Here is a 27,781-nt window from a genome sequence, read left to right as displayed (position 1 = left end):
CCTGTGTCTCTGCATCTCTCTCTCTGACTCTATGAATAAATAAATAAAATAAAAATCTTAAAAAAAATTTAAAAAAAAAAAGAAGAGTATACTCAGTAAATCTTGTCTGATGATGATGATGCTGTAAATATGTATCTACAAGTGACTTTTAATTCCTAGCAAAATTTTAGGATATATTTTTAGAGCTGACTTTTTAAAAACCGATGAGTAGCTCAGTTGTTTGGTTTTCATCATTTGAAGTGTTGGTCCATCCTTCAAAAAAGCATCATCATCTCTTCTGGTAACTTCCATGATGATTTTTTTTTTCTTTGTCTGCAAAAGAGTATTGGATTATTTCCCTGACCTGTTTATGGTGTCATATAATGATTATAGTACTTGAAATTCCAGCATCATGAAATGACAGCTCTCATGAAGTTGACACATTGGTTATCTCCACATTAAATACACATAAGAAATATAGCAGAGAAACCATGGGTAGGTTTAGGCAAGTATTTTCACCTTTGTATTTTACTAACATCAAAAAACAAACAAGTAGTTGCTGAATGGGTTAGTTGTTTCTTGAAGCAGCTGGAAATTAACCACACATTTGGATATGGGTTTTAAAACTCTCAGCTTTTGCCACACCATTAGGAGGGCATTGAGCTTGCAGCAAGATCCCAGTCTACTAAAGTGCTCAGCATAGAAACTAAATGTGAAATAATAAACAGTATTTACTGAGCATCTACTATGTATAGAGGCATGTGGAGAATTAGAAAAATCATCACAGACACAAGTTTGCCTTTAAGGAACATACATGGTATTGGACAAAGCAACCTTACATTCTTCTTACTGTCACCCTTATTTTTTTTTTTTTTAAGATTTTATTTATTTATTCATGAAAGACAGAGAGAGGCAGAGACACAGGCAGAGGGAGAAGTAGGCTCCCTGCAGGAAGCCCGATGTGGGACTCTATCCTGGGACCCTGGGATCACGCCCTGACCCAAAGGTAGACGTGCGACTGCTGAGCCACCCAGGCATTCCGCTTACCCTCACCCTTAAAAAGTCTTACAAGTTCACCAAGAAATCATAATTATCATTATCATAATTATCAAATCATAATTATAGGTTACTCCGCCCATTCTTTTTTTTCTTTTTTGTATATTTTTTTATTGGCGTTCGATTTGCCAACATGACCCCCAGGGCTCATCCGTCAAGTGCCCCCCTCAGGGCCTGCCCACCTCCCCTTCCTCTACCTCCTGTTTCCCAGAGTTAGGAGACTCTCATGCTTTGTCACCCTCTCTGATTTTTCCCACTCATTTTCTCTCCTTTCCTCTATTTCCTCCCTTTCGCTATTTTTTATATTCCCCGTGTGAGTGAGACCCTATAATGATTGTCCTTCTTCGATTGACTTACTTCACTCAGCATAATACCCTCCAGTTCCATCCACATCGAAGCAAATGGTGGGTATTTATCGTTTCTGAAGGCTTACTCAGCCCATTCTTACACTTTGAGGCAGAATCAAATTCAAACTTCTGAAATATATTGATTTCTCTCACCTTACATCCAAAAAACAGTGGCTAATTAAAGAATGCAAGTCAGTGCAATTACAGAAGAAAATAATTTTTATTTCACAGCAGGGAGATAAAAGTAACAGGCTGTTCTGACATAGTAATTGAACAATTAGGAAGCATAATTGGAGAAAAACAGAATGCCAGCGATGGAAGACAGCTTCAAATCCAGTCCCTTTAGCTTTACATTCAAACAACTTAAGGTCAGAAAAGTTAACCCACGTGACAAGAGTAACACAGCTGCAGGGGTGTATACAGGGTGGGTTGAAAGGCAGGGGAGAAGCACTCTTGTGTGAATCCATAACTGTTTTTCGAGAAGTGCAGAGAGCCCCTCAAGCATTTCCATCCCCGTTTTATAAATGGAGAAACAAATTACGCTGTTGCGCAATGAATTAATAAGTGTTAGGGATAAGGTCAGGAACAACTTTTTGTAGCACCCTGATCAGAATAGACAATATTTACTTTTGAAATAAGTGGCTCATTTTTAAGGAAATTAATATAAATAGCATAGGAAAAGGAGATACTTGACTTGTTGTTGAGTAAATCCCATACTAGGAGCCACAACTGAAACTGGCAAAGAAGAGAAAAGAGGAAGGAAAAGGAAATATACAGGAGGAAGCAATCTACAGTTAGCATGATGGATTGTCAAGAACATGACAAGTGACTTGTCACTTTTTATTTAGGGCTATTAATTAAATATGGCCTCCTGACTGGAATGACTGGTATTTTTCCTGTGTTTCATTGTTCTGTGATTTAAGGTGGACTCTTCGCTGTAAAATAAAGCGGAGAAAAATTTCAGAGGTGTTGTACTAGAAAAAATTCACTTCAAAAAATTTTATTTTTAGAGAAGGAGTGATTTTGTGTTTCTTAGTTACTATCTTTGGATGTAGAAGCCTTGTTGATGTGTGTTATGTTGTGTTCACTGAGGCAAAATTGTGAGTAAAATGCTGAGATTAGTTGGGAGCTGGGAAAGTACTGAGGCACACTTATTCTACAGTCATGGGAATTTAGAATAAAAAATAGTTGGGAAATGCATCTCTAAAATCTTCTTTTAAGAGAATATCAAATGAAAAGGTCGATTTTATTAGCAAGGTCTGGCATTTGGAACACTTAGAAATGAATTTCTGCAAGCAGAGTTGATTTAGTTGGGTTTGTCTACACCTGCTCCTAACTGGCTGTGTGGCTTTTGCTTTAAAGCAAGCTTTCTGGTATTGTAAAAGTGCTGTGACAGGCTCAGGAAGCTGGAGAGAAGGGATAACTTTAATTAAGAGTGGATGCCTTTCGTGTTACAATTGTTATGCAGTAGAGAAAGCATAAGCATTAATGGGACATTGCATCCCACGTGAAAGTGGGATTACAGTTTTAGCTCAGTTGAAATGATTGAATATTATTGCATGATTATAGAGCTATAAACTTGACTCAGACCCTGTACTGCCTCTGCTGGATTTGCAGCTTTACCAGGGTCCTTGAAAAAAGTGTTCAGTGAAAGATTTACTGTTATCATTCATAACTCACCGATGTCATTGATTACATTTCTGAAGATAGGAGATCAGTTTTGAATGTGGTTGAAATACGTGTAGTGGACATTTTTCTTGATAAATGTGCTAGTCTAGAGCTCATGTACATGTAGGAGCTTTATTAGGGGATGAAGGTAGGGTATTTACTTGGTGATTACCCATAACTTGATCTTTTTTTAAGAAAGGGAATAAACAAAAGTGGTAGTGAAAAAGAAGTCTTTCTGATATCCAAAACAGTAGATTTTCTGAAATTTGTCTTATGGTATATCCTTCACATTCCATGTCCACTGATAATCTGCTTTTTAACAAAACAATAGGGAGTGAGTGAGGAGAGGAAGTTTTTTTGTTTTTGTTTTTAGGGTAGAGGAAGTTTGAATAGATAACTGCATTTTTCCTTGTTTAATGGAATTGATAACTGTGTAATTGAAAATAGTCCAATACTCAGTTGACCTGCCTCAGTGAGTCAATGCAGACATTTCTGGATTGACTTAAACAGCTTGAAGGAAGAGTATATTTTGGGTAAATAAAATTGATTTTATACAATCTGCTGATGAACAGCAAGGCTTAATGAATGATAGCCTCAAGAAACCTCATTACAGTAGCTTGGACGGATGAGCAGGAAAGAGAAGCAAATTTTTCAAGAGGAAAGTTTCTGCTTAAACATGTAATTTTATAGATTAGTGTTATTCCCATCCCCCCAGAGCTTTCTACAGGGGGAAAACAATCAACATACACGAGTTCCAACATTCTTGGTAAACTTTTAGTGATGATTTTCTTTTCCTTAATCTTTTTTTTTTTGCCTTAATTGGCTTAGCCTTTTTTTTTTTTCCTGCCCTTCTTCCCCTCCTTCCAAACTTTTAACTCTGAAATAATTACAGATCACAGTATAAATTCACATAATGTTGCAAAAAAAATGTACAGAGATTTTATGCACGCCTTGTTTCAGCTTTTTGCAGTGTTAGCATCTTGTATATCTGTAGTATAATATAAAAATCTGGAAACTGATATTGGTGCAATCCATAGAATATATTCAGATTTTACCAGTTATATATACACTAATTTTATGTGTGTGTGTGTGTGTGTGTGTAGTTCAACTGTATCACATGTGTAGCCTTGTATAACCACCGCCATAGTCAAGATACTCAGCTGCACCACGGCTATAGGACTCATGCTACCCTATTTATATTTGCATCCATCCCCTTCTCCAGCCCAATTCCCAAGTAGTCTGTTCTCCAGCTCCATAATTATGTTGTTTCATGAATGTTACATAAGTGGAATCATGCAGTGTAGCCTTTTGTGATTGGCTTTCTTCACTAAGCACAATTTCTTTGAGATTCATCCAAACTGTTGCATAAATTGATAGTTTGTTCCTTTTTATTGCTGAATAGTATTCCATGGTATGAATGTACCATGGTTTGCTTTACTATTCACCTATTAAAGGACTTTTGAGTAGTTGTCCCCTTTTTGGCTGTTAATGAATAAAGCTGCTATGAACATTCACATACAAGTGCTTTGCATGGGAATAAGACTTTATTTCTCTGGGATTGCACCCAAGAGTGCAATTGTTAGTTTGGTAAGTCCGTTTTCAGTTTTGGAAAGAAATGCCAACCATTGTCCAGAGTGACTGAATCATAGCAGTGAATGAGTTAGCCAGTTCTGCCTCCTTGCCAGCATTTTGTGTTCTCACAATTTTTCTGATGATTCTTCTCACCCATTCCGAGGAGTATGTAGTGATAGCTCATTGTGGTTTTAATTTAGATTTCTTTCTTTTTTTTTTTTTAAGGTTTTATTTATTCATGAGAGACACACAGAGAGAGGCAGAGACACAGGCAGAGGGAGAAGTAGGCTCCATGCAGGGAGCCTGATGTGGGGCTTGATCCCAGGACTCCAGGATCACACTCTGAGCGGAAGGCAGACACTCAACCACTGAGCCACCCAGGCATCCCTAAGTTATATTTCTTTAATGGCTAATGATAGTAAATATCTTTTTATGAGATTATATGTCATTTATATATCGTCTTTGGTGAAATGTCTGTGCATGCCTTTAGTTTTTTTTTTTTTTTTAAATTGGATTTTTCTTTAATATTGGGTTTTAAGAGTTTTTTTTTATATGTTTTATGTGCTGGTTCTGTGTTGTATGTGTAATTTATAAACATTTTCTCCCAGCCTGTGATTTGTCTTTTCATCTTAGTAAGATCTTTCACAGAACAAAGTTTTGAATTTTGATGTGGTTTATCACTTTTTCTTCTAGATCATGCTTTTGGTGTCAAGTCTAAGAACTCTTGGCCTAGTCCTATGTCCTAAAGATTGTTTATATTTTTTTGTACTTCTTTTATAAAATTCACTATTTTGAGTTGATATGTTTTTATTGTTCTTACTCCTGTTACAGCCTTCATTTAAAAATACTTCCACTCCATTCCATATTGCTCTAATTTAAAAATAATAACCATATGAGTCATCAGAGCCATTCTTGTTCCAAAAATGGAGTCTTGTATAGAATGTGTAGATTATAATCATCTTTAGGAGAGGAACTAGATCTGTTTCTGTTCAGGCAGCTTTTGTGGTATCTGTGTTTATGGTAAGCAGGTACTTAGCCCACATTTTTTATTAGATGCAGTTTTTAATATGGGTGTCTTCTTTTTCTCTTTTCCTCATGGTGAGATTTTTGTCAACCAAAAAAAATATAGCAGAGACATGGATGGCTTCTATACTAAGACCTTTGCATGGATGACTGCTTCTTCTTTCTGAAGCTTTGAAGTCAGTAGTAATCCCCAAGCTTTTCCCAACTCCCAAATACGTCCCTTTAAAATTCACTGCAGAAGTATACCTAAAGGAAGTGTTTTTTTTTTTCCTAGAGAGGGAGGGAGAGAGAGCTGGGGAAGAAAGGGGGTGTGGAGGGGTGGAGGGAATAGGAGAGAGAGAATCCTAAGCAGGCTTCATGCCCATCACGGAGCCCGATGCAGGGCTCAGTCTCACAACCCTGAGATCATGACCTGAGCCAAAGTCAAGAGTTGGACACTTAACCAACTGAGCCACTCAGGCATCCTGGGGAAGTCTTTATATAGAGGTCTATATGCTCTCAACATTTTGGTGATAATGAAGAATTCTGTAACTTCAAGTGTTAGGAAAGGTTTGTTAGGAGAAACAGAACTTGAAGTGCAGCATACTCTTTGATGCTAGAATTGTTTTTTATCTTACCCTGATAAAACACAGTAGAGGAGTTACTGTGCACACATACACGTGCATAACACACATGCTTTGCCTTGCTTCACCTCAAGGTGTTTTGTATGTTATTGGGGTACAAAGTGTAGTTGGAGGTCTAGGTATACCCATCTGGGTGGGATTGCTGCCTTCCCCTTAATTTCCTGCTGACTTCATGGATGCCTTAAAATTCATAATGAGAAGCATGTCATTTACTACTTTCGATATGAGAACCACAATACTGCTCCTCATCAATAGTCATTACTTGGTAAAAACCCTACCTAAAGTTTCCTTCCCAGATTTATTCATTTATTCTTTATCACTGGACTAGATGACCAATGACCTTCAGGTTTCTGTCAACCCTGAGAATCTGTGACACTTCCAGTCATTGGATTTCTTTCTCTCTCTTTAATATGATCTAAAAGACACGAAAAATATTAGAGGATGCAAATAGGTGTAGTTCAGTCAAGGGAGAGGAAACCAGGTGTCTTCTATCACATATATAAATCTGTATACTTGACGTATAATTTGGTATTTTAGAAATTTGCCCATTTTCCAAAATATAAACGAAGACCCAACCTGTGAGATACCAAGATCGATGGCTTCATTTCCGTAGGCAAGGTGAATTCTTTTGATAATATTCCATCTTACCAGCCAGCATAGCAGGAGATTCTTGTTGAGCAGAACTATGAAAGTTTGAGAAAGTGGATTTTGACAGCCTCTGCACAACTCTTTAAAAATGTGTTATTATTTATTATTTTAGAATATCAGCAGTAAACCTCACAGCTTAAAAAAGACAACCCCTTTTTTTGCCAACACACAACTCTCTGTGCTGTTAAAAAGCAGGTTAAACACATTAGGAGGAGACTACCTCATGGCGCCTTGTTTCCAAAGACTTAACCACTCTTTGCCTCTGAAACTGTATTGTGTTTAGGTAGGTTGTGTTAGGCAGAGATCTGAAGATAAACAGCCAAGATGTGCTAAACCAGTGGTGATAGTTCCACATGCAATATTTCATAAAAACGTCCTTTCAGAGAGCACAGAACACCAACTGGCTTGAGTGATTGTTAGTTTCATTATTTGGTAGTAGAAAACAGGACCCCAGGAAGATTATGTGATTTTTCTCTCCACCTCTCAGTGACTGGAGAGGAAGAGAACCAAGCCTGTGGTCTTTCTGTGAAATTTAGTAGTCCAGGCAGAGGAAGACACTCCCTCCCTGTGTCCCCTCCTAGAAACTGTGATATTCAAAGTGTTGTGTGGGATTTACTGGCCAATATTTTCTATACATACACTTATCATCATAACATGTTCTGGGTATTTTATGTGGGGCTCTAAGCCTTAAGAGTCTCATGCTCTACTGATGGAGCTAGCCGGGTGCTGCTGTAAGCCTTAAAACTTAAAAACCAAACCAAAACAAAGAACCTTGTTATGGGCAAGTGTCTCTCTCTCTCTTCTTTTTTTTTTATTTAGAAAAATACTTCATGATAAAAAACACAAACATATGTGAATGGCAACTGAAAAAGCATCGCTTCCTTCTAGAAAACCACTAGGATTTGCATAAACCGCTTGACTGGTAAATGATTATCTGCTCCGTCAGTCCCTGGGGACTTTTAGCATTAGGTTATGTATTTTTGTAGATAAGGAAAGTTCTGAATTTGAAGGTGGGTATTTGTTAAACTCTTTAAATAATGACAGTTTATGAAACTGGATTTTCCAGAAGTCTTCATAAAAAGTCAATAGAAACACTACCTCTTCTGTATTGTGATCACCACATGAATAAAATTAAACCTCGAAGGAGGTTGAATCCTTGCTGTCAAAGACTGTTAATTATTTCCCTTTGGTAAAACTACGACGTGTTAAGGCTAAAACCTCAAAATATACCACTTTGAGAATTGGAAAGGAAGTTTGAAAGAATTTCTATTATCACTTTTAAAGCATCCACAAGGAGACATTTACAGCAATGTAACACAACCTGGCTGCTTCTGTTTGGTATTTGCTAGCCGAAGTAGATTACCCAAGATGGTTTAAGGAAGAGGTTGATGTCATCCAGAGTTGGAATTTTGCTGGGGTCCAATTCGGGAAAAGCAGATTGACATTAACATTCTAGTAATTAAGTACATGCCCTACTGACAGTGAAATAATAGCCACCTTCAAATTTATTATTTTTTTTTATCTAGCAACTGCAGCATAATTTATTAAACTTTGGCTTGCTGAAGCCTGGCAGTGTTACAGGTAAATTTGCATAAACCCTAACTGATGCTTCTTCCTATATTTAATTTTCAGGTACAAATAATTTGAAACAGTTTCCCTCATTTTGAGTTCATATACAGCTACATTTAAAATACTCATTTTAGTTCTATTTTATTTCCTGTGGTTCTTGGTCTTCTCCAACACTGTGTTTTATCTGGGGGTGTAAAGCATGAGGGGTTATCTTGTTTATCTTTAGGTGACATCAGTGCCTTCAGAGTCCGAGGGGTCACAGTCAAAGCAGGTCTTTGTGTAGGCAAAGGACGGAATAACTAAGGCTGATCTGTTACCGTCATCGCAGCTAACACTTCTGTGGGGCCGCATGTGCCCATTTGATCCTCGTAGCGATCCTGTGAGGTGTGTGTAGATTAACAGTTCCTTATTACAAACCCTTAGGGTCAGATGTGTTTCAGAATTCAGATTTTTTTGGAGTTTAGAAAGGTAACCCGGGATAATGCCATGTATGACACAAAATCTCCAGTGGGGTCTGGGAAAGTACCTCAAGAGCAAGCCCGTTAATATTTCTTCAGGGGAACGTATGAGTATTCACACTGAGTAGAATAAATAAAAGCTATAAGTACTTCCCTGTCAATTCAGATCAGGTCTTGCCCCCAAATGAGGTTGGGCATCATCTTATGAAAACATTTTTGTGTCTTTCCGAACCTTTGGTAAATACCAAACAAATAAAGTTAATAACAGATAACAAAATTTTACTCTTGTTTTGGAAAAATGGAAAGAAGCTTGGTGCTTTCTCTTCCTGCTGTAGGCTACTGGAGAACCTGCTTCTTTTTATTATCCCCCACGAATTATTCTGACTACTTAGGCAGTGATTACTCTTCTGCTTTCTGTAGATAGTGAATTTCTCAAAGCTATGCAGGAATGATATTTCGTACAGAATGAATGGAATTTAACAAGATGAAAGATCACAAGGGAAAAACAAAGTTCAGACTTCAAGGATTGAGGCATTGTGTCTTAGCTGACAGGCATTTAGCAGTAGGCTAAATGAAGTGACAATGTGAAGAGGCTACCAGCAATGTGCCTGCACTTCAGCTACATAGCAGGAGTGCAGTATTTGGAACTCACTGGATCCAGACCATATCTGGAGCCTTGGCTTCATTTCTGGATGGCATATTTTAAAGGGATGCCAGCAGTGTGAAATCTTCTCCAGGTAGATTGAGCAGGAGGGTGGAAGCACTTAAAGCCATGTCATGTAAGGCGCAGGTGAAATAATTGGGCAAGTTTAGTTGAGAGTTTTGCCAGCATCTAGCAGTATTTTACTACCGTACTCGCTCAGATGAGTAATTTTAGCTTCGTATCGATTGGCTGCCAGCCGTATGCCACATCCTGGGCTGTTAAACATTTTGGGATCCAAAGATGAAAGGACATGGGCCCCGCCTTTCATGGGCTTCCTGTCTCATAGGACACAGGAATGTACACAGCTACAATATGATCGGTGTGTAACGTGGACCCAGTGCAGAGGCAGCACGGAGAAATTATGATGAGCTCTCTGTGGTGATAGGAGATGGAAGGCTCCAGCCTTTAGAGAGAAACCGAATTCTGAGCTGTGTTTTGAAAAAAGAAACTAAGGTGAATGAAATAAAATTGAGAAGGAGCAGAATAGGCCTGTTCAAATATTTGGAAAGATGTCATGTATAAGAAGGATTGAAATGATTCAATATGATCTCAGGGGCTCAGGGACCAGTTGGGGAAATGTACAGGGAGAGAGATTTAAAAGAAGCCTTGAATAGAGCTTTCCAGAGGTTTCTTTGGAATGCTCAGAGCTCTTAGTCCCGGGGTGTGTTAGAGCGCAGACAAGTCAATCGTTTGGCAGCAATCGTAGGATAGTACATGGTAGGGGCAGAGTGTCGCACAGTGGATAGAGTGAAATATGGTAAATTGTGTAAGGTCATGGATTCTAGAATCCGGCTTTAGAACCAGTTACTTCTACCTACTGGCTCTGGCAGCCTGAGCTCGGATTGTTATGGAGTTAACATTAACATGCCCAGAACAGCCCTTGATACATAATAACGTGCTAAATAAGTAGCTAATAAATATTAGCTGTTATTGTTGTCATTGGGTGGGTGGTTCACATACCCTTTGAAGTCCGTCTCACCTTGAAAGACTTTGAATTTCTGTATTTTCAGGGAGGCTCTCTCTAGCCGATGTTTTTCTTTGTCTCCTAGATAAAGTGGCCTCATGACTAGGAATGCCTGCCCAAATATCAGAATTGGAGGTCATGGATGAAGATCGATTAATTGAAGAAGTCTTGGATAAGTTTGTTAATTGCCATGAACAAACATATGAAGAATTTCTGAGCACTTTTACTCATCTTTCAAAAGGTAAAATGGAGAAGTAAACTTTCTACAGCAGTAGGGAGAAATAATTTTATTATAATTTAAAGTCTTTCCTGCCTTTTCAAAAAGACTATTTAATAAGCGTCGTTCATTCCTTTCCTTTGATCAGGTGATTCATATCAGGCGTGCGAGTCCGATGCATGTCAATACCAACATTTTTATACAACCAAGAGTTGTATCAGGGCCATCACATTTGAGAATTAAAAAGGACCTGAGAAATCATTTTGTAGAATTGCTTTATTTTTGAAGAAGCAGTTATTTACAATTATTACAATTATTTTTGTACCTGCAAAGAGTAGGGGTTTTTTAAGGTGTATTTAAAGCTTTTAAGAAATATAGTATAGGATAGACTATGGAGTCACACTATTCATTTGGATCCTGGCATCCAAATGGGTATGTGAGTTTGGGGGAAGGGTTTGACTAAAGGAGGTAATAATAGTACCTTAAAAGTTGATAAAGGTTAAGTAAGGTAATCCAAGTAAAACTGAGCATAGTGGCTAACACCTAAATACTGAATGAATGCTGGGTACTGTGTTGTCATTGTGATGGTGATGGCGCCTAGGGTTTCTATAGAATGGAAACAACTCTTTAGAGGAGAAGTGATCAACTGAAACCTAAAGGCCAGGCCCATGTTGTGTTTCATTATGTGTCTTATGTTTTTTTTTCAATTGAGCCAACTTTTAAAAGTTGGGACATTTTACATGAAAATCTTGACTTGTAGGTTTTTGTTTGTTTGTTTTTTCTGATGAAGAGGGAAGACCTGTTACCTTTTATTTCCTCAATGACAATAGCAGCTAGAGCTTGGAAACCCTTGTACCGTGCCCCCCCCTCCACCCCTCTGGCACTGTCACACCCCCTGGCACTCATACATTCTAAAAACGTCTGTATATACCTTGCCTGCTTCATTCATCCAAGTGGTTCCTGTAGGCGTTTGAGCTTGTAATGTTTGTTCTGGGTTCTGCTTCAGACGGCCTGCCTGGCCTGCTGCTGGCTTGCTCTCCACTTGGTCCTTTGTGGGTTATTGATCTGCATGGATCCATGCTTGGTTCTCCACCTTCCTGCACTTTGGGCTCACCTGGGGGGGCTTTTAGAGCATGGTGATCGTAGAGCCCCTCTGAATCTTAGCTGGGGCCCAGGAATCTGTATTTTTAAAAATTCCTGTGGTGATTCTAATGTGTACCCGATTGAGAACAGGGAGTTTCATAATCTCGGGGGTGGGGGTGGGGGGTGATGACCCTTTCAAGATATTTGACTTCGTGATTTTAAGTCATGATTCCTGTGTCCTTAACAAATGTGCAAGAAGGATATTTACAGTGAAGAAAAGGAAAAGTGATTCTACCCTGTTTCTTCAGTAAGATAGTTGGAATATCGATATTTGTCTTGTTTACACATTTAAACTGTGGACTATGTTTTTATTTACACTTAATGGAAAAATTAGGAAATGTCTAGTTTACTTTGGGGCTGTGAATGATCTATTTTGACATGAGATGTGGATCAAATGAATCTAGATTAATGGCCAAATCAACTTCTGGTGTATGAACTCGTTTTGGGAAGATGGTTTTTCTTTCTCCCAAACAGGGCAGTGTGAATGGTGGGTTGGGGTAGTGGAAACAAGGCTAAAGCTAGCAGGATTAATACGTTTTGAATGCCAATGGTATTTGATAATCCAAATTATTTTGGAAATTACTTGTAAAGCTGACTTTATTTTCATGCTCTGAAAAGGTAAGAACTTCTTGCCGACACTTGGATACTTTGAAGAGGTTGTAATGTTTTTGTTTTGAGGGTAAGGGATATATACTGTTTTCAGATTTCTGTAAGGTCATTGCGTGCTGAGAAAGAAACTGTTGTGGATGTGGTGACTTCATTTCAAGCTCAGTTTTGGGTCTCAAACTGAGCTGAAATAAATGATGACGCAAGTCACATAAACTGCATTTCCAAGCACACTCCTTTTTTTTTTTTTCTCCTTTCAAAATATCTCTAGGCGCCAGTTCACATTATAAACTAATGACCTGAAAAAATTCCTCCTAAAGCATAAAGAATTGTGAGTGCAAAAATGTGTCTTAAATCAGTAAGCATCCTTGTCTCCCCTGAAACATTTAAGTACCTTCCGAAAAGCCAAACAGCAATTAGGGACAGCCTAGGAGTCGAGTGATAGCCCGCGGGATTGAGCGAAGTGAATGTGGTTAGTTCTGTTTTAAGGAAAACATGAAAGCTGTTTCTTCAAACTTTCCCCCTTCTTTCCAGCCCTTCATTTGTCTTGCTGTGCTCCGTTGTTTTGCTGATGTGTAGAATCTTCCCTCCGTAAGTGGTTATCACCTCGCATAGTCGTGTACATTTCTTGACTAAGTTTGGTTTCTAGAATCTATTACAATTTCCCTTGATTGACTGTTCTATTTATTTTTATAATAGTTATATGCCAGAATGCTTATAGGATTCATTTTCTTTCCAAGAGTGTTAAAAGGGTCAGTAATCCTATTAAAAATATTTCCATGAAAAAATTAAACTATAGCCTGATTGAAAGAAGTTCGCATAGCTGCTACAGACTGTTAAAAATTGTTGGAAACTGTAAATATTGTAGCAAAATCCTTTCTCCAGTACGCTGATGTTGACCATGTTTTGAGGATTTGTTTTTGCTTTTTTTTTTTTTTTTTTTTAAAAGCAACTCTGGTGTTTTAAATAGTGGTACATACTTGGTAATAGATACAATGTTCTATCAAAATGTCTAAAGAGACACATTAATTATTTGTTTTAAACAGGTAGTTATAATTGAATTCTCAGTAGTATCATCAGTTCAAGAGAGTAAGACCGAGTTGTAAAATTTGTATTAGGAAAATCAGTGTGCAGATTTTAGTTTTACTCATTATTGCTGAAGATGTTATTATATTGTTGATATTACTGTGGGTAAAGATAAGAGGCCAAGTTTCAATCTTTGGCATCTCCGTTTCTTTGTGAATGTGATTAATTTACAGGTCTTTCTCAACTTCCCATCTTAGGGAAAAATGTGCTTTTTCCTCGTCTGACATATTTCTATCATTTGCTTATGTTATAAAAACACAGATGTGAAAATGTATATTTAATTTTCTGCTAATGCGTTCATTCATTCATTCAGTGTATCTTAACAATATAGATATTGTTTTAGGTGCTGAGGATCCAGAAATAAGATATAGTTTGTGTTTTCAAGCACTCATAGTCCAGGAAGAAAGATAGATAAGTAAATAAAACATTACGCTAGTGAATGATAATGAGTATCATCATGGAGAAAGGCATGGAGTTTTCTGACAGCTCAGAGGAGGGCTGTCCAGCCCTTGGGTGGGGAGGGCAGTAAAATCTACCCATTGAAGAGGATGCCCACGGTGAGTCTGTGGTAACCACTGAACCAAAACTTGCCTTGGGTCCTAAGACATAAATAAAATAGAGTGCAGGAAATTTTGACAGCTGAGAGCCAAATTAAAGATGTTAAAAAATGCCTCCATTGTTGATTGTCCTTTGGATCACATTTCCATTTGTCTTAGTATTAATGTGTATATTTTTTAAGGTATGGCGGAGGTGGAGACGTAGCCTTGTTTTAGTAAGGGTGAGAGTCATTTCTAATTTCTTTCCACACCAGGATTACCCCATGATCTGATTTGGGAGACGTCTACTCCCATTTTTTAGTGTTAGTGACTTCTCATATTGCAGTCACACCGAAATTCTATATTTAAGAAGCCAATGACTTAGAAATGGACATTCAATCTTTTCAAGTCCATTTTGTTACATATAGTAGAAACCTTGGGGTGGGATGGGGTTACAGTAGTTACATCCAGTTCTCAATCTCTCTCTCTCTCTCTCTCTCTCACACACACACACACACATTTATTGTTCTGATTTTGTTCTTCAGGCGACATGATCAATTTTCTCTCAAGTTATGCACTTTACCAACTGTTTAAAATAGTTTGGAAATTGAAATGAATCTGTGATTTTTATGATTGTTAAATAAGTCTTTGTTTTTCATTCTCTCAATCTTAAAACGCACAGGCTCCATTCCCCAGTGATCCTACCAGTTTCTGTATTACCACATAACAGCTTCCTAGGCACTGCTGTATTTATCTACTTTAACCTGTTTCCTTATGTCTAGATCAAAGATCTTGTTTCTGATTTTGATGTGTGATTTCGTTTCTAGTTTTCTTTATGCCATTCTCATTTTGCTTGCAATACTTTGTGCTTTTAAGCATTTTATTATTCTTTCAACATATCTTTGAAAAATATCCCATCAATTCAGCCTCCCTTCTCCATTGATACCTGTTAATATTTTAGTTAAATTCCCTCTAAGGTAGAATATTCAGGACAAATGGCCAGTGCCTGTGGCTTTACAGACTGGTGTTGGTCTGGCCTTTCATTGTTCCAAACTCTTAAGAGTTACAAAGCATCTAAAGGGGTTTCAATTTTTCTTAGTTTTTAGTAATCTTATGTAACCATAAGAGAGCTTAATCCATCCTTTTAATTTTATTCACGTTTAGTTCTTTAAGAAGCTATGCCAATGCTCTATCACCATTGCAAATTTCAGGAATGTACAGTTACCATATGATGTGATCATTAGGTCTGCATTGTCCAATACAACAGAGGCTGTAATCACATGTGGCAGGCAGTTGGGTACTTGAAATGTGGCTAGTGCTGCCTACTGAGTTTTAAATTTCACTTAGTTTAAGTTTTATTTATTTTTATTTTTATTATTTTTAAAAGATTTTATTTATTCATGAGAGACACAGAGACAGAGGCAGAGACAGAGGCAGAGGGAGAAGCAGGCTCCCTGCAGGGAGCCCGATGCAGGATTCGATCCTGGGACGCCAGGATCATGACCTAACCCGAAGGCAGACGCTCAACCCTTGAGCCACCCAGGTGCCCCCCAAAAACCCTTTATAATACCAAACTCGTATGAGACTAAAGATATCCAGACACTATCCTGGGCTTAATAAACAAGAGGCTCTATAGTGAGGGGTCTAGGAATTTTTAGGTTCACAGGGCTCTTAACTGATAATATGGCTGGATGTACCACTAGTCTTGAGAACCACTGGTTTAGACGACAGTTCTGATAATGCAGTTCCCCACACAGAGAAGCAGACATGGCAAGTGATTTTGAAAGGCAGAGGAAGAAAAGGAGAGAAACAATTGGAGTCAGGGAGACCAGCAAGGACCCTGAGCCGAAGCACGTCTGTGGAGATGTGGAGCAGGGCAGTGGAGGGGGACACGTAGAGCAGGGAAGGCTGATGAGATTCTCACAGCACTTGGCAGCAGGTGAATGACACCAGATGAGGGAGAAGAAGGAGTCAAAGATGAGTCACAAGTGTCTTTCCTGGGAGAGGCCAAGGCCCACAGAGGCCGAGTGACTTGTTCAAAGTGTGCAGTTCTCATTTCAGGAGGCTTTTGTTTCTTTCCTTATTGAGCGTCTGTTCTGTCAAGAGCTTACAATCCTGGGCTGGGATTTGCTTTTATACTTCCGGCCTGATAAGTTATGAGTTGTCAGTTCAGCCAAAGGAATATCACTTCTCATACGTGACAACTTCTAAAAAATGTAATTAAAAATGAAAGTGGTGACAGCGCATAAAACAACACACCTCCAAAGCTGACATATCATTTTGGTCCCCAAAGCTCTATTGAATTGGAACGTTAGAAAAACACATCTTTAAACTTCCATAGTGGTGCAAAGAGCCTCTTCCCAGTCTGAAGGATGCATTTAAAATCTGCTGTAGAAAAATACCGCAGAGAAAAATATAGAAAGCAGCTGGCCCTCTTACCAATCTCAGAGCAGGCAAGGAATTTCAGTGGAGCATAAAAACAGCTTTCTCTCATAAAAAGAAAACACAACAACAACAAATAATCCTTGCTGTGTAGCCTTTTGCAGTTGTTTTCAGTCGAGAATTAGACAGAGACCAGCGGGCTTAACATTGTTTTGATACCCTTGCAACTGGCAGATTGCCTGCCAGAGGAAGCTGGAAACGAACTGCCCGGCTTTCTGCTTCCAGGTGGCACTCACGCCACGTTTTCTGTGCAGTTGTTATCACTCACTTTAATTCCCTACTGAATAGTGAGTGGTGTTTTTACTTCACAGGCCATTTGCAGTGTCTTTCTGTTTCTCTCTCTTTTTTTTCTTTTTTCCGTTAGTCACACTGAGGAAAAAAAAAAAAGCAGCTTGGGAGGCACTTTTGCAAATGTGAGTTTAACAGTGAAGTGCACAGTGGAAAACGGCAAATAGCAGTAAACTTACTTTGACTTAAGACATAGGTCATTGCCATGTTAACCTCAAGAGAAAGTTGTAGGAGGCATCATATGAGGAAAACCCCACTAATTAGCCTGGCATCCCAAGGGAGAGAATAAGGAAGCCCTGTCAAAGCTTTTCATTAATTTTTTACTTTTTGGTATTGGCTGAAAAGAATAAAAGAAGAAAAAAGTTCATGGTTTTATATTGATTTATATTGGTTTTTATATCAGTAGCCATATGGATGTGACTTCTTTGTCAAAACACAGTACCAAATATACCAAGAAGGCCGAAGGAGGAAAAAGTGTTGCACAAAGTGAGTTTATAGCAGAGCCCTGTGGAAGAAACAGCACCAGCAGCATTAACCTATTCTTTTTCTGGGGGAACATCTGTAAACTATAATTAAGCAATTTTCATTGTTTCTCTATTTCTTTTGTCATCACTAAATCACTACATTTAGGGAACAGATTGACAAATTAGGAAACACAGAAAACCACCAGTTCAGTGCTGGAAGGAGATTTCCGCCCCCTGAGAATCATGATACATTTTGAGCTTATTAAGCTATTTTGTTTTAGATGTATTAGCGTAAATCTTCAGCTGCGTTTGTTACAATTCATATTCTACACATGAATGTTTGGTCCATAGATGATCATTTGTTTTGTGTCTCCTGTAGTTCAGGTGTAATTGGATAAAGGAGAGAAAATGTGTTTAAGTATTTACAACATTTTGAATTATAACCATTAACTTTATTTTTGGCAGTGTTTTTAATGCATAGTATTTTGTTGCAATAAATTTCCAGTGTGTTTTCTCAGTGAAATAAAATATCATAGCTTTTTAGTTTGGTTGGTGTACAAATAAAGAATAATTTTCTTTGTATGTTTTCAACATGTATATATTATATATATACATTGTGTGTGCATATGAATGAGAGAGGTGAATTTTCTTAGGCAAATGGAATCTTGAACTTTTACAAAATAGGAGCAGAAAACTGCTAGTGGCCAAATAAACTTTTAAGATGGTCACAGTCAGCCTGTAAGTAGCTGATGGAAACAATACTAAATGAATGCGCAGGTGTTTTGGATGTGTTTGTCTTTCACTTGAGACATTATATTTTTTACTAATCACTGTTCAACGTATTGTTATACTTGAAGAGAAAGAATAAATTCCTTAACTTGAAACCAAGGTGGTTGTAAGACTGTGTTCTTTGATTCAGTTGAGTGGGTCTGTATTCAAATGTGAGTGGCTTTCAAATCTGGAATCTTTCAGCTGTGGAACAATAATATTTTCTTTGAAATGGTCAGCTAAACCCAAAAGGATTCAAACAGGAAACTTTATTGCAATCCAACTCATCTTTGTATGAAAATCAAACCACAGTCTGTCTAGTCTGAGGTTGTTACTATCTCCCCACCCCCTCACTTGAATTCCTCCAAATCAGATAGATTAAAGTGGTGCCAGGAAGCTCATTGTCCTCAAAGCACGGAGAAGAATCATACTATCTTCATGTGTTTCTGGGCTAAGCCTACCATAAGTCTACCTTTGCATTTGGTTTTGTGTGTATGGATTGCTGATTAGAAAAAAGGGATTTTGGATCGAGTGCCGCATTTCCCCTTTCTTCTCCATCAGTTATGCTTTTTGTGACTTGTAGCCAGTCATCTAATTTCTGGGTGTTAAGCTTAGCCCTCAGTTCAAGTATCCATGCAGTTCTTACAAATGTTGAGGTCGTTTCAGTTTCGACTGTGTTCCTGTGCTATATTTTAGGCATCGAGCTAAAATCTGGGAATAGAAAATGAATGAGACAGAGTCCTCTAGTCTGAGATGTCATTCTTACTTATTTCTGTGTGCTCCGTGTTTCAAATGCTCTAGATGTGTGAAGGCACACTAGCAGTCAAACAGACTGAATGCTTAGAGGTCAATTGGTAAAGTAATACTAACCACTCTTTGCATAGTGCTGATAAAATAATATCCAGAATATTGCCTTTGGTCTGGGGGACTCAGTTGTAGATTAGAATAAATACTCGCTATGAGTTTAAAAAAGAACAATCAGAATGATTGTTTTCAGACTGCTTTTTCTCCTTTTCTGACTTCAAGCTTTAAAAAAAAATTATGAGGGACATGCTGCAGTACCCTCAAAAAATGAGGGAGTGTGAAAGACCTGTAACAATTTAAATGTGTTCTTGCATTGCCCTAATGCTGTATGCCAATGAATGAGCCCTAGATTGTGACAGATTTGTGCAGAAGTTGCTGTTCTGCCTCATAAAGCTTGAAAACCCCTAAAAAGCATTTATTTGTAAAGGAGAGAGAAAAAATTACTTGCCCTGCCTTTCTCCAACCAGTGTGAATAAAAGAGGTGTCTAGGTCGATGCACCGCTGTGCAGGCAGCAGAGGAAGAGCCTGATCTCAGGGTGAAGGAAAATTTCTTAGGTTGCTGGGATTTAGTTTTATGAAGAGTTTAGTGGACTGCCCTTATATTTCTCATTTTGTTGCGGGCAGGGCCAGTGTAATGGAAAGGGTTCTGTTGGAGCGTAGGATTCAGAAGACCTGGTCTAGGCACGTATTAATTCTTTGTCACTGCAGGCCTGCCACTTGATCTCCCTGAATCTGTAAATCAGGGATAATTTTTCCTGTTCCGTGTGTCTCATATGGTTGGGATGTGAATCAGGTGACATATACGTGAAGGTACCGGTAGGTTTTAAAGATGTACTCCAGTGTCGTTTCATTTATAGGGATGATTTATGATTTAAAAGAGAAACATCGAGGTTAAATATTAAATCTTGAATCTACAATATAAAATAGGTAAAATATTTGTTTATAGTGTTAGCTGTCCACGTCCTGTTCCTTGATGGAGTCAGAAAACCAAGTCTGTATGGTATATATTGTGGAATGTGGGGTCTACTGTATCGTGTAAGACCACACAGTTGAGGGAACAATCCTACACTGGCCTCTGGTGGATAGACTACGTAGTATGTTTGCACAGAACCTTATGCAAAGGTATTTAGATACTTTGACAAAGATATCAGATACTACATTTTTTTTTTAATTGAAGTGTAATTGACACACAGTGTTACATTAGTTTCAGGTATACAACACTGTGATTCAACAACTGTGTACTTTGTAGTGTGCTCACCATGTGTGTAGCTACCATCTGTCACCATACAACCCTATTAAAATTCCATTGACTATAGTCTTGTGCTGTTACCTTTCATCCCTGTGACGTACTCCATTCCATAACAAGGAACCTGGACCTCCCTCTCTTTTTAATTCTCTATTATTACGTTCTACTCCAAGGAATCTCTACTTGGGCATCTTACCTTAAGTATCACCTGGGAGATGCTTATTAAAACGTGGATTCTTGGGGAATCAGTCCCCAGATTGTGGCTCAGCAATGCTAGTGTACAGACCAAGAGCCTTGACTCCTGGACCAACTTTTGGAAATATGCCCTCGATGAGATCAAGGAGAGATACGGGGAGATGTATGTATTCCACAAAATGCTTTTGTATATGTTGCATTTTTCCTAAGGATAAGGTCCACAGCTTTCATGAAATTGTCTACACCCCCCATCCATAGGGCAAGAACCATAGTTTTACTTTAGTCATAGTCTTGTTTAATGTCACCATTTTATATTATTTAAAGGGAACTTTGACAGTAAAAAAGAATGATGGGTTACAGGAATAATTTTACTGTAATCTTGCTGATACAGATGCTAGGTTATACTCGCTTACAGAATTTTAGGGTGACCCTTTGGTTCAGCATACATTCTGTCCCAAGTGCAAAGGATGATAGAGCATGTGTGTACAGGCTAGAGTTACTCTATCACAGGGAAATCTGGCTACTTGTGTCATTACCAGAAGAGGTGTGTTCTTTATGAGCATTTTGCCATTAGCAAGTGCATGGGCAAGAGCCTTGGGAGACAACATGGACATAGAGGCCTCTTGTTGCCTATACTTCTAGGAAATGTGCCTCTAATAATTTTAGTGTGTTTGGTACCTTTTTTTGCTGTGTATTTCATACATGAGGGTACTTTTAAAGACTTATTCAAGTGTAAAATTTTATGACTAGGTAACCTTGATGTAAAAGAGGGACATCAAAGTTGAATATTAAAAGAATCTGGGGTCTATAATATAAAAAATGTAAATGAAATGTGTATGTAGATGTGGTTTTTTTTTTTTTTTCTTAGTATCTCTAGGAAAGACTTTTTAAGAAGAAAGGAGATACATATAGCTTATCTCCCTAGATTGGAGATTAGAAGACACTTGGTTAGATCAAATGCTTTTCACCTCTACAGATAAGTTTATTTTTTGTTCGTGGTGGGAAAGTTACAAAATAACAGAGGCATGAACACACACTCACACACAGACAGGAAAACCAGAAAATTTACTCTTTCTTTTTTTTGTTTTTTTAAAGATTTTATTTATTTATTCATGATAGTCACGGGGGGGGGGGGGGGGCAGAGACACAGGCAGAGAGAGAAGCAGGCTCCATGCACCAGAAGCCCGACGTGGGATTCGATCCCGAGTCTCCAGGATCGCGCCCTGGGCCAAAGGCAGGCGCCAAACCGCTGCACCACCCAAAGATCCCCCAAAATTTACTCTTTCTACAGCAGTAACATTTTTAGCTGCTCCTTGGTCCCTCAGAATAAAGATGACATTTCCCAGCGTCCTTGCAGCTGGGTAGAGCTGTTTGCCTAAGTTTGTGCCAATAAGAAGTGAGGGAATGGATACATGTAACTTCGGGGTGCTATCTTTAAGAAACATGCCCTAGACTCTTTGAATCCTTTTCCCCTGGCTGGAAATAGGCAGTTGTGGGAGCAATCCTTAGTAGATACAGAGATGAAAGCCATGTGCCAAAGATGGCAGAGCAGCCTGCCAGCCTGGATCCCTGGACCATCTCATGGAACAGAGCTTGCCCACTTGCCCTAAACTGTTACTTGAGAGAGAAATGAAATTCTTGTTTGAGCTGCTTTATTTTGGTGCCTCCCTGATACAGTATCTTAAACCATGCCTTCCTAATAACAGAAGGGAACAGAGGTACATGCTTTCCTCTCTCTCTCTCTCTCTCTTTTAAATCATCTTGCCTGGAGCAAGGGTGTGGTCATGTACCATCCTGGACCATGTTAGAGAAGGGGTGGTGCCCTAGGGATAAGAGAGCAGAAAAGAGGGAGTCTGGGTTCTGGCATGATTCTGTGAAACAGAATAACCGTATTATCATGGCTTATCTGCATCTGTATTAGCGCATGAGAGAGAAATAAACTTCCATCCCATTTAAGCCATGGTTATGTGAGGTGTCTGTTTCATACAGGTAAGGCTATATCCAATTAACTAATTAATAAAACTGTAATCCTGTGTGTTAGAGATAAACCATGGGTGTACACCTCCTTGCTGAATTGTTCTGTTTTAGTTTGTGTATAGATACAAATATTAGTTAAGAACATGGACTTAGAGACAACGAGGATTTGAATCTGAGCTCTGCTGCTTCCTAACGAGGTGGTCTTAGGAAAGTTTTTAAAATCTCTGAGTTTCAGGGGATCCTTGGGTGGCTCAGGGGTTTAGCTCCTGCCTTCAGCCCAGGGTGTGATCCTGGAGACCCGGGATCAAATCCCACATTGGGATCCCTGCACAGAGCCTGCTTCTCCCTCTGCCTGTGTCTTTGCCTCTCTCTCTCTGTGTCTCTCATGAATAAATAAATGAAATCTTAAAAAAAAAAAAATCTCTGAGTTTAAGTGTTATCATCCGTAAAATGGATATAATAACCTCTAACTCACAGATGTATTATGAGGTTTAAATAATTATATATGCAAAAACCACACATACATATTTTTATTTATTTATTTATATTAATAGTACCTAAATTATAGTACAGGGTCAACTGGATATTTTCATCCACTTATATATTCTGCAAATTTATTATAAACATTTTATAAAAGTGATATCATACTATACATACTTTTTGTAACTTGCTTTTTCACATAATATATGATGAACTTCCCAATTAATAAATATGATTATTTAACAGAATTATTAAAGACTGCATAGTATTCAATTATGTGGATATGCCATAATTTATTTAACCATTCTCTTTTTTGTTGGACATTCAGTTATTTCCAATTTTTGGCTATTACAAGTGATGCTATATTGCACATCCTCATTCATTCAGTAAATGTCTATTGAACACCTACTGTGTGCCAAGTACTGCTCACATAAGTGGCCAAAAGAGACAAAGGTCATTACCTTCAGGCACTTTGCATCCTAGAAGGGAGAGAAAGCCACAGACGGTAAACATAAGAAATAAAAATGTTTGTGTTAGAAGATAGTAACTGCTCTGGGAAAGAAGAAAAAAAATATACAGAGCAGGATTTGGGGGATCATGAGTGCTGGCGGGGGGTTATATGGTTGCATTATTATGTAGAGTGATCTGATTAGGCCTCCTTTGAATGAAGATTAGTAGGAGCTGGTGGAGTAAAGCCTGTGGATTCTCGAAAGAAAAGGATTTGAGGCCAAGGGAACAACCCATGTGGAGGCCTGGTGACAGCAGCGCCCAGCATGGTCGAGGAGCAGGGAGGAGGTCATTGTGACCAGAGTGGCACGGGCAAGGGTGAGGGGGGAGCTGAGGTCAGAGGGTGTGCAGGTGTGGGGCAGACAAGTCATGCCTATGGGTAGCCTTGTATGTCCTAGCAATGCCTTTGGCCTTATTTATATATTTATTTTTCCAATAGCTACATCTTTGTACTCTTCTTATTTATGGCCTTTGGGTAAATTTTTACACGTGAAATTCAAAGAGATGCAAAATCTAAGGCCTTGATTAAGTAAAAATTTTTCAAGGGAATAGATTAGACATTTTTAGCTTTGTAGTGAAATCTTTACCCACATAATTATTTCTTTTGCATAAATTCTTAGATGTGGAAATGCTGGCTGAAAGATACGCAAAATGTTGTGCCTTTGAGTAAGAGTTTTAAGCGAATAAATTCTATGTTTCTCACAGGCAGAGGCCGTGTCTTATGACTTTCTTAACTCCTCCTTGAGTCTTCCAGCTCAGCAAAGGTGAACTCACTGGTTGAAGGGTCGAGCATCACTGTACCTTCAGTCTTAAATGTTAACATGCCCTTTGGTGTGGAGAAGGGATATTTTCCCTTTCAGGAACTGGGAATAAGTAATTTCCTGACAGAGAGGTCCCTCCTTTCCTTAAGCTTACACTTGAGTGGGAAGAGCTAGACAATGAACAATAAGAAAGGTAGTTTCAGGTAATTTCAGACAAATTTGAAGAAAACAGGACCACATAGTAGAGTGGCCTCCTGCTAAGGCTGTGACCATGTAAGGAGAGAAGACGATCAGAGAATTTTAGCTTCAGCGAGTATGTGCATTCTTCCCATTGTCTGGGTGTGGAGGGAAGCTGGCACTCTGTCCTTGTCTTTTGTTTTGGTTTCATCCTGTTGTGGCACTGAGTTGTGTTAGCAGTGGTGGTCCTTGGATCAAACTCAACATCAGAATCAAGGGGGTACAAAATGTGGAAGCCATCCACATGTCCATTCACTGGTGAATGGAAAAAACAAAATGGGCTGCATCCAGACAGTGGATAAAAAGGAGCGAAGTACTGCCACATGCTACAACACAGATGAGCCTCAAAGATGTTATGTGGAGTGAAGAAGTCAGGCACAAAGACTATTGTGAGATCACATTCATATGGAATGTCTAGAGAAAGCAAATCTGTAGCTATAAAAAGTAGATGAGTGGTCACAGTTGGACATAGGAATAGGGAGTGACTGCAGACGAGCACCAGAGATCTTTTTGGAGCGATGGAAATGACCTAAAGACTTAATTGTGGCGATGGTCACACAACTCTGTGTTTACTAAAAATCATTGAATTGTACATGTAAAATAAGTGAATTTTGTAAATGGTGCCTCAGTAACCAAGAGGTAGAGCTACTAATCACCGATATTTAGATTTTTTTTACCGTACGTTCTTCACTGGATGAGCATATGGCCTTGTGACTCTGAATTTGTCTCAAGAACGAGGAAAGCCTGTTTGAAATATTTCTTACTAAGAAAATAAACTGTGTACATAGACTAGAAAGTTTTAGGTAGGTAAGGATTGCGATACGAAGAGAAAGGAACTTCTTGGATGCAACAAGATCCTACCTTGTGTAGACTGTCAACAGCAGCAGTCACCCGGTTAAGGACTCTGGGAGCTAAGGGAAGTTGTGCTCAAATGCGCTGTATCTGCTGCTACTGTGGGCCCCCTCCCTTCTGTAGCCTTGGCTAAATCCATCGGGAAGGTGAGCTTATCTTACGGGGTGACATGTGTTGCCTCTTTGCACCAACATGTAATCCATTTCACAGGTTGCAAGCGTGCTGTATTATCTACTACCATCATCACAGAGATTGTTGAAAAAAAAAAAGTCACTTAAGGTGTGCCAAATTAAAAGAACAGTACAGATCGCAGTGGGAAGATAAGGTGAATATTCTGAGTTATCTAGAGGGAAGAAATATAACCACTTGGAGATAATATCTTCCTTTCTGTTTTAGAGACAAAAAAAAAAAAAAAGAACTCCCTTTGTGAGCTCTTTTTTCCTTTCTTAAATCCTTTGCTGAGGTTCCCTTTTGTTCTTGCCCGGATTACTACCTGTACTGCTAGCTCCAGTGTCTGATCTAGTCCGCCCCATTCTACCCATTTCATGTATTAGAGCACAGCTCTGATTGTGACTCCCAAGGGCCTAGGTAAACTACCGAGGTTTTGTCAGGCCTTCCAAATATCAGCCCTTCCAGGTGTCCCTGGGTGTGTGCTCCCATCTTCCTGGAATACTTTGGGACTCTTCCATAGGCCCCGTGCTCTCCCACCATGGGGGCTTTGCTCATGCAATTTTTCCTCTGTGGGATAACCTCAGCAGGGCTCGCCTGTCTGTTGAAATCGTCGCTGTCTTTCAAAGCCCGGCTCGGATGCTCCACGCCTATGTGATTCTCTCAAATGTATTGCGATTTCTAGCATTCTCTTACTTTGTACTCCCTCACGTTGCCTGCCATACTTGTGTTCTCTTTCGGTGGTCGGCATACCTGGCATAACTTCTTCGTTTGCAAACTCAGTAAGGGCAGAGACTGGGTCTTGCCCGACTTTGTCAGCTTGCATATAGTTGATGCCCAGAATATAACTTTTCAGATGGAATGGATTGCGTAACTCAACTGCCACTCAGATTTTCTTCCTGTAAATCAACTTTCATCTCCTTTGCGCTCTCTTCACATTTTTCTCCCTGTAAGTACCTCAAACTGGATGTTTCAAAAATTTCAACTTACTGCTGTTGTGTCCCTCATCTTGGGCTTTGACACACGTTTTTCCAGGCCAGGGTTGTGCATTTGTGTCTTGGCAGCTTGAGAGCTATGGCTGTGAATAATGAGTCAATTATCATCCAGCCTCGGGGAAAGCACAATTATTCCTGACTGGCCAGGCTGAGGTAATCCTCTCCTCCCTATGCCCTTTCAAATGAAGAACATAAAACAGTTGGAATTCAGAGCACTGCAAAGGGAATTTAGACAAAACATTTGTCTGCCGAATTTAGCTTCTTTGGATTTATTCTGATTTATGATTGATTGGTTTTTAAATTGCTTATTTAATCCTAACGACTATCGCTCCAGGGGAGGCCAGATACCAAGGAGCATGTGATCAGGAAGCAGTGGAGTGAAGTAGTTTGGCTGGACAAATCAAGAGCAAATATTATTGTCCAGAGAAACATTGCTCTAGGCTAGGAATATAATGTGAAAATCACCCCCTAACTTTCAAAATACCCAACCTTGTTATAAGCATGATTGCTTATCCCCTATTCTCTTTGCAGAGGGCTTTTTGCAACTACCCACTGTTGCACAGAATTTCCCCTCATGAATTTTTCTTTCCTTCTAGCAACATAGTCAATACCTCTTCGTGACTGGGAACATGCTCTTGATTTATATTGCCGTTGACCATGGCGCAGAAGTACTGACACTCGAGGTTGCCGTCAGGATTTGGTCATGAATTCTGATGTTGGTCGTGTTGATCTGTGAAAACTCTCCTGCAAGTGTGGTGATGCTTCTCAGCATCATCATATGGGGTTTAGTCTAGTCTGGCTTTTGTATGAATACATTTGAAATTTTTTTTAAGGTTTTTTTTTTTTCTTCTTTTTTCTTTTTTTCAAAATTAGATTCTCTAAAAGCGATCACTTTCATCTGGAAGATATGCAATCAATATGTGATTAGTGTTTAATTTATCAAGGCATCTGTGGTTTCCACCTCTTCAAGGAGTGCAATCTTTTTCCTTGGCCTGAAATTAGACACAGTAGATATAGTTGGTGGCCTTGTAAGGGAGATCTGTTGGAAGCTTGTCTGTTTGGTATCAAAAGAAAATTGAAATTCCGTTGCTTCAGAATAATGAAACCTTTAAGAAAAAAAAAAAGAGCCTTTGTTTCATCCGTATTGAAGTTTTGACTCAGAAATGCCCAAAGAAACTCTCTTTCAGGTCTCGATAACCTACTTGTGCTCTGAAATATTGCTGCTAGATTTCTAAAGTGTATTATGTCTGACACTTATTTCAAAGAAAGAAACATTGAGGATAAGATGAAAGGGGGAAAAGGACTCTGATGGAACACAGCAACAGAAGGAGATGAGACGGACACTTGGGTGGCACGTTTGGATTGCCACCAGGATAACTCTGGGAGGCAGCAGCTGGCC

The 27,781-nt window shown here is 38.9% G+C and overlaps 1 protein-coding gene across 8 annotated transcripts in view; it reads left to right on the top strand.

Moving 5' to 3' along the window:
• IFTAP (intraflagellar transport associated protein) overlaps window positions 1-27,781 on the top strand; it is a 63,857-nt gene that overhangs the window by 6,156 nt on the left and 29,920 nt on the right. For 4 of the 8 annotated variants that reach the window (XM_025452504.3, XM_035701802.2, XM_025452508.3 and 1 more), the window contains one exon: window positions 10,696-10,851. In XM_025452504.3, coding sequence (XP_025308289.1) covers window positions 10,719-10,851 — 133 coding nt within the window. In that variant the 5' untranslated portion in view covers window positions 10,696-10,718. Of the gene's footprint in view, window positions 1-7,735; window positions 7,839-8,730; window positions 8,870-10,438; window positions 10,590-10,695; window positions 10,852-27,781 lie in introns of those variants that run through there. The other 4 variants (XM_025452505.3, XM_049096401.1, XM_025452509.3 and 1 more) reach the window with 3 other exon arrangements.

The sequence above is a fragment of the Canis lupus genome, chromosome 18 (genome assembly GCF_003254725.2).
Source record: "Canis lupus dingo isolate Sandy chromosome 18, ASM325472v2, whole genome shotgun sequence".
Classification (NCBI taxonomy): domain Eukaryota; kingdom Metazoa; phylum Chordata; class Mammalia; order Carnivora; family Canidae; genus Canis; species Canis lupus.
The sequence above is the reverse complement of the archived record's forward strand: the minus strand, read 5'-3'. Positions and strand labels throughout refer to the sequence as shown.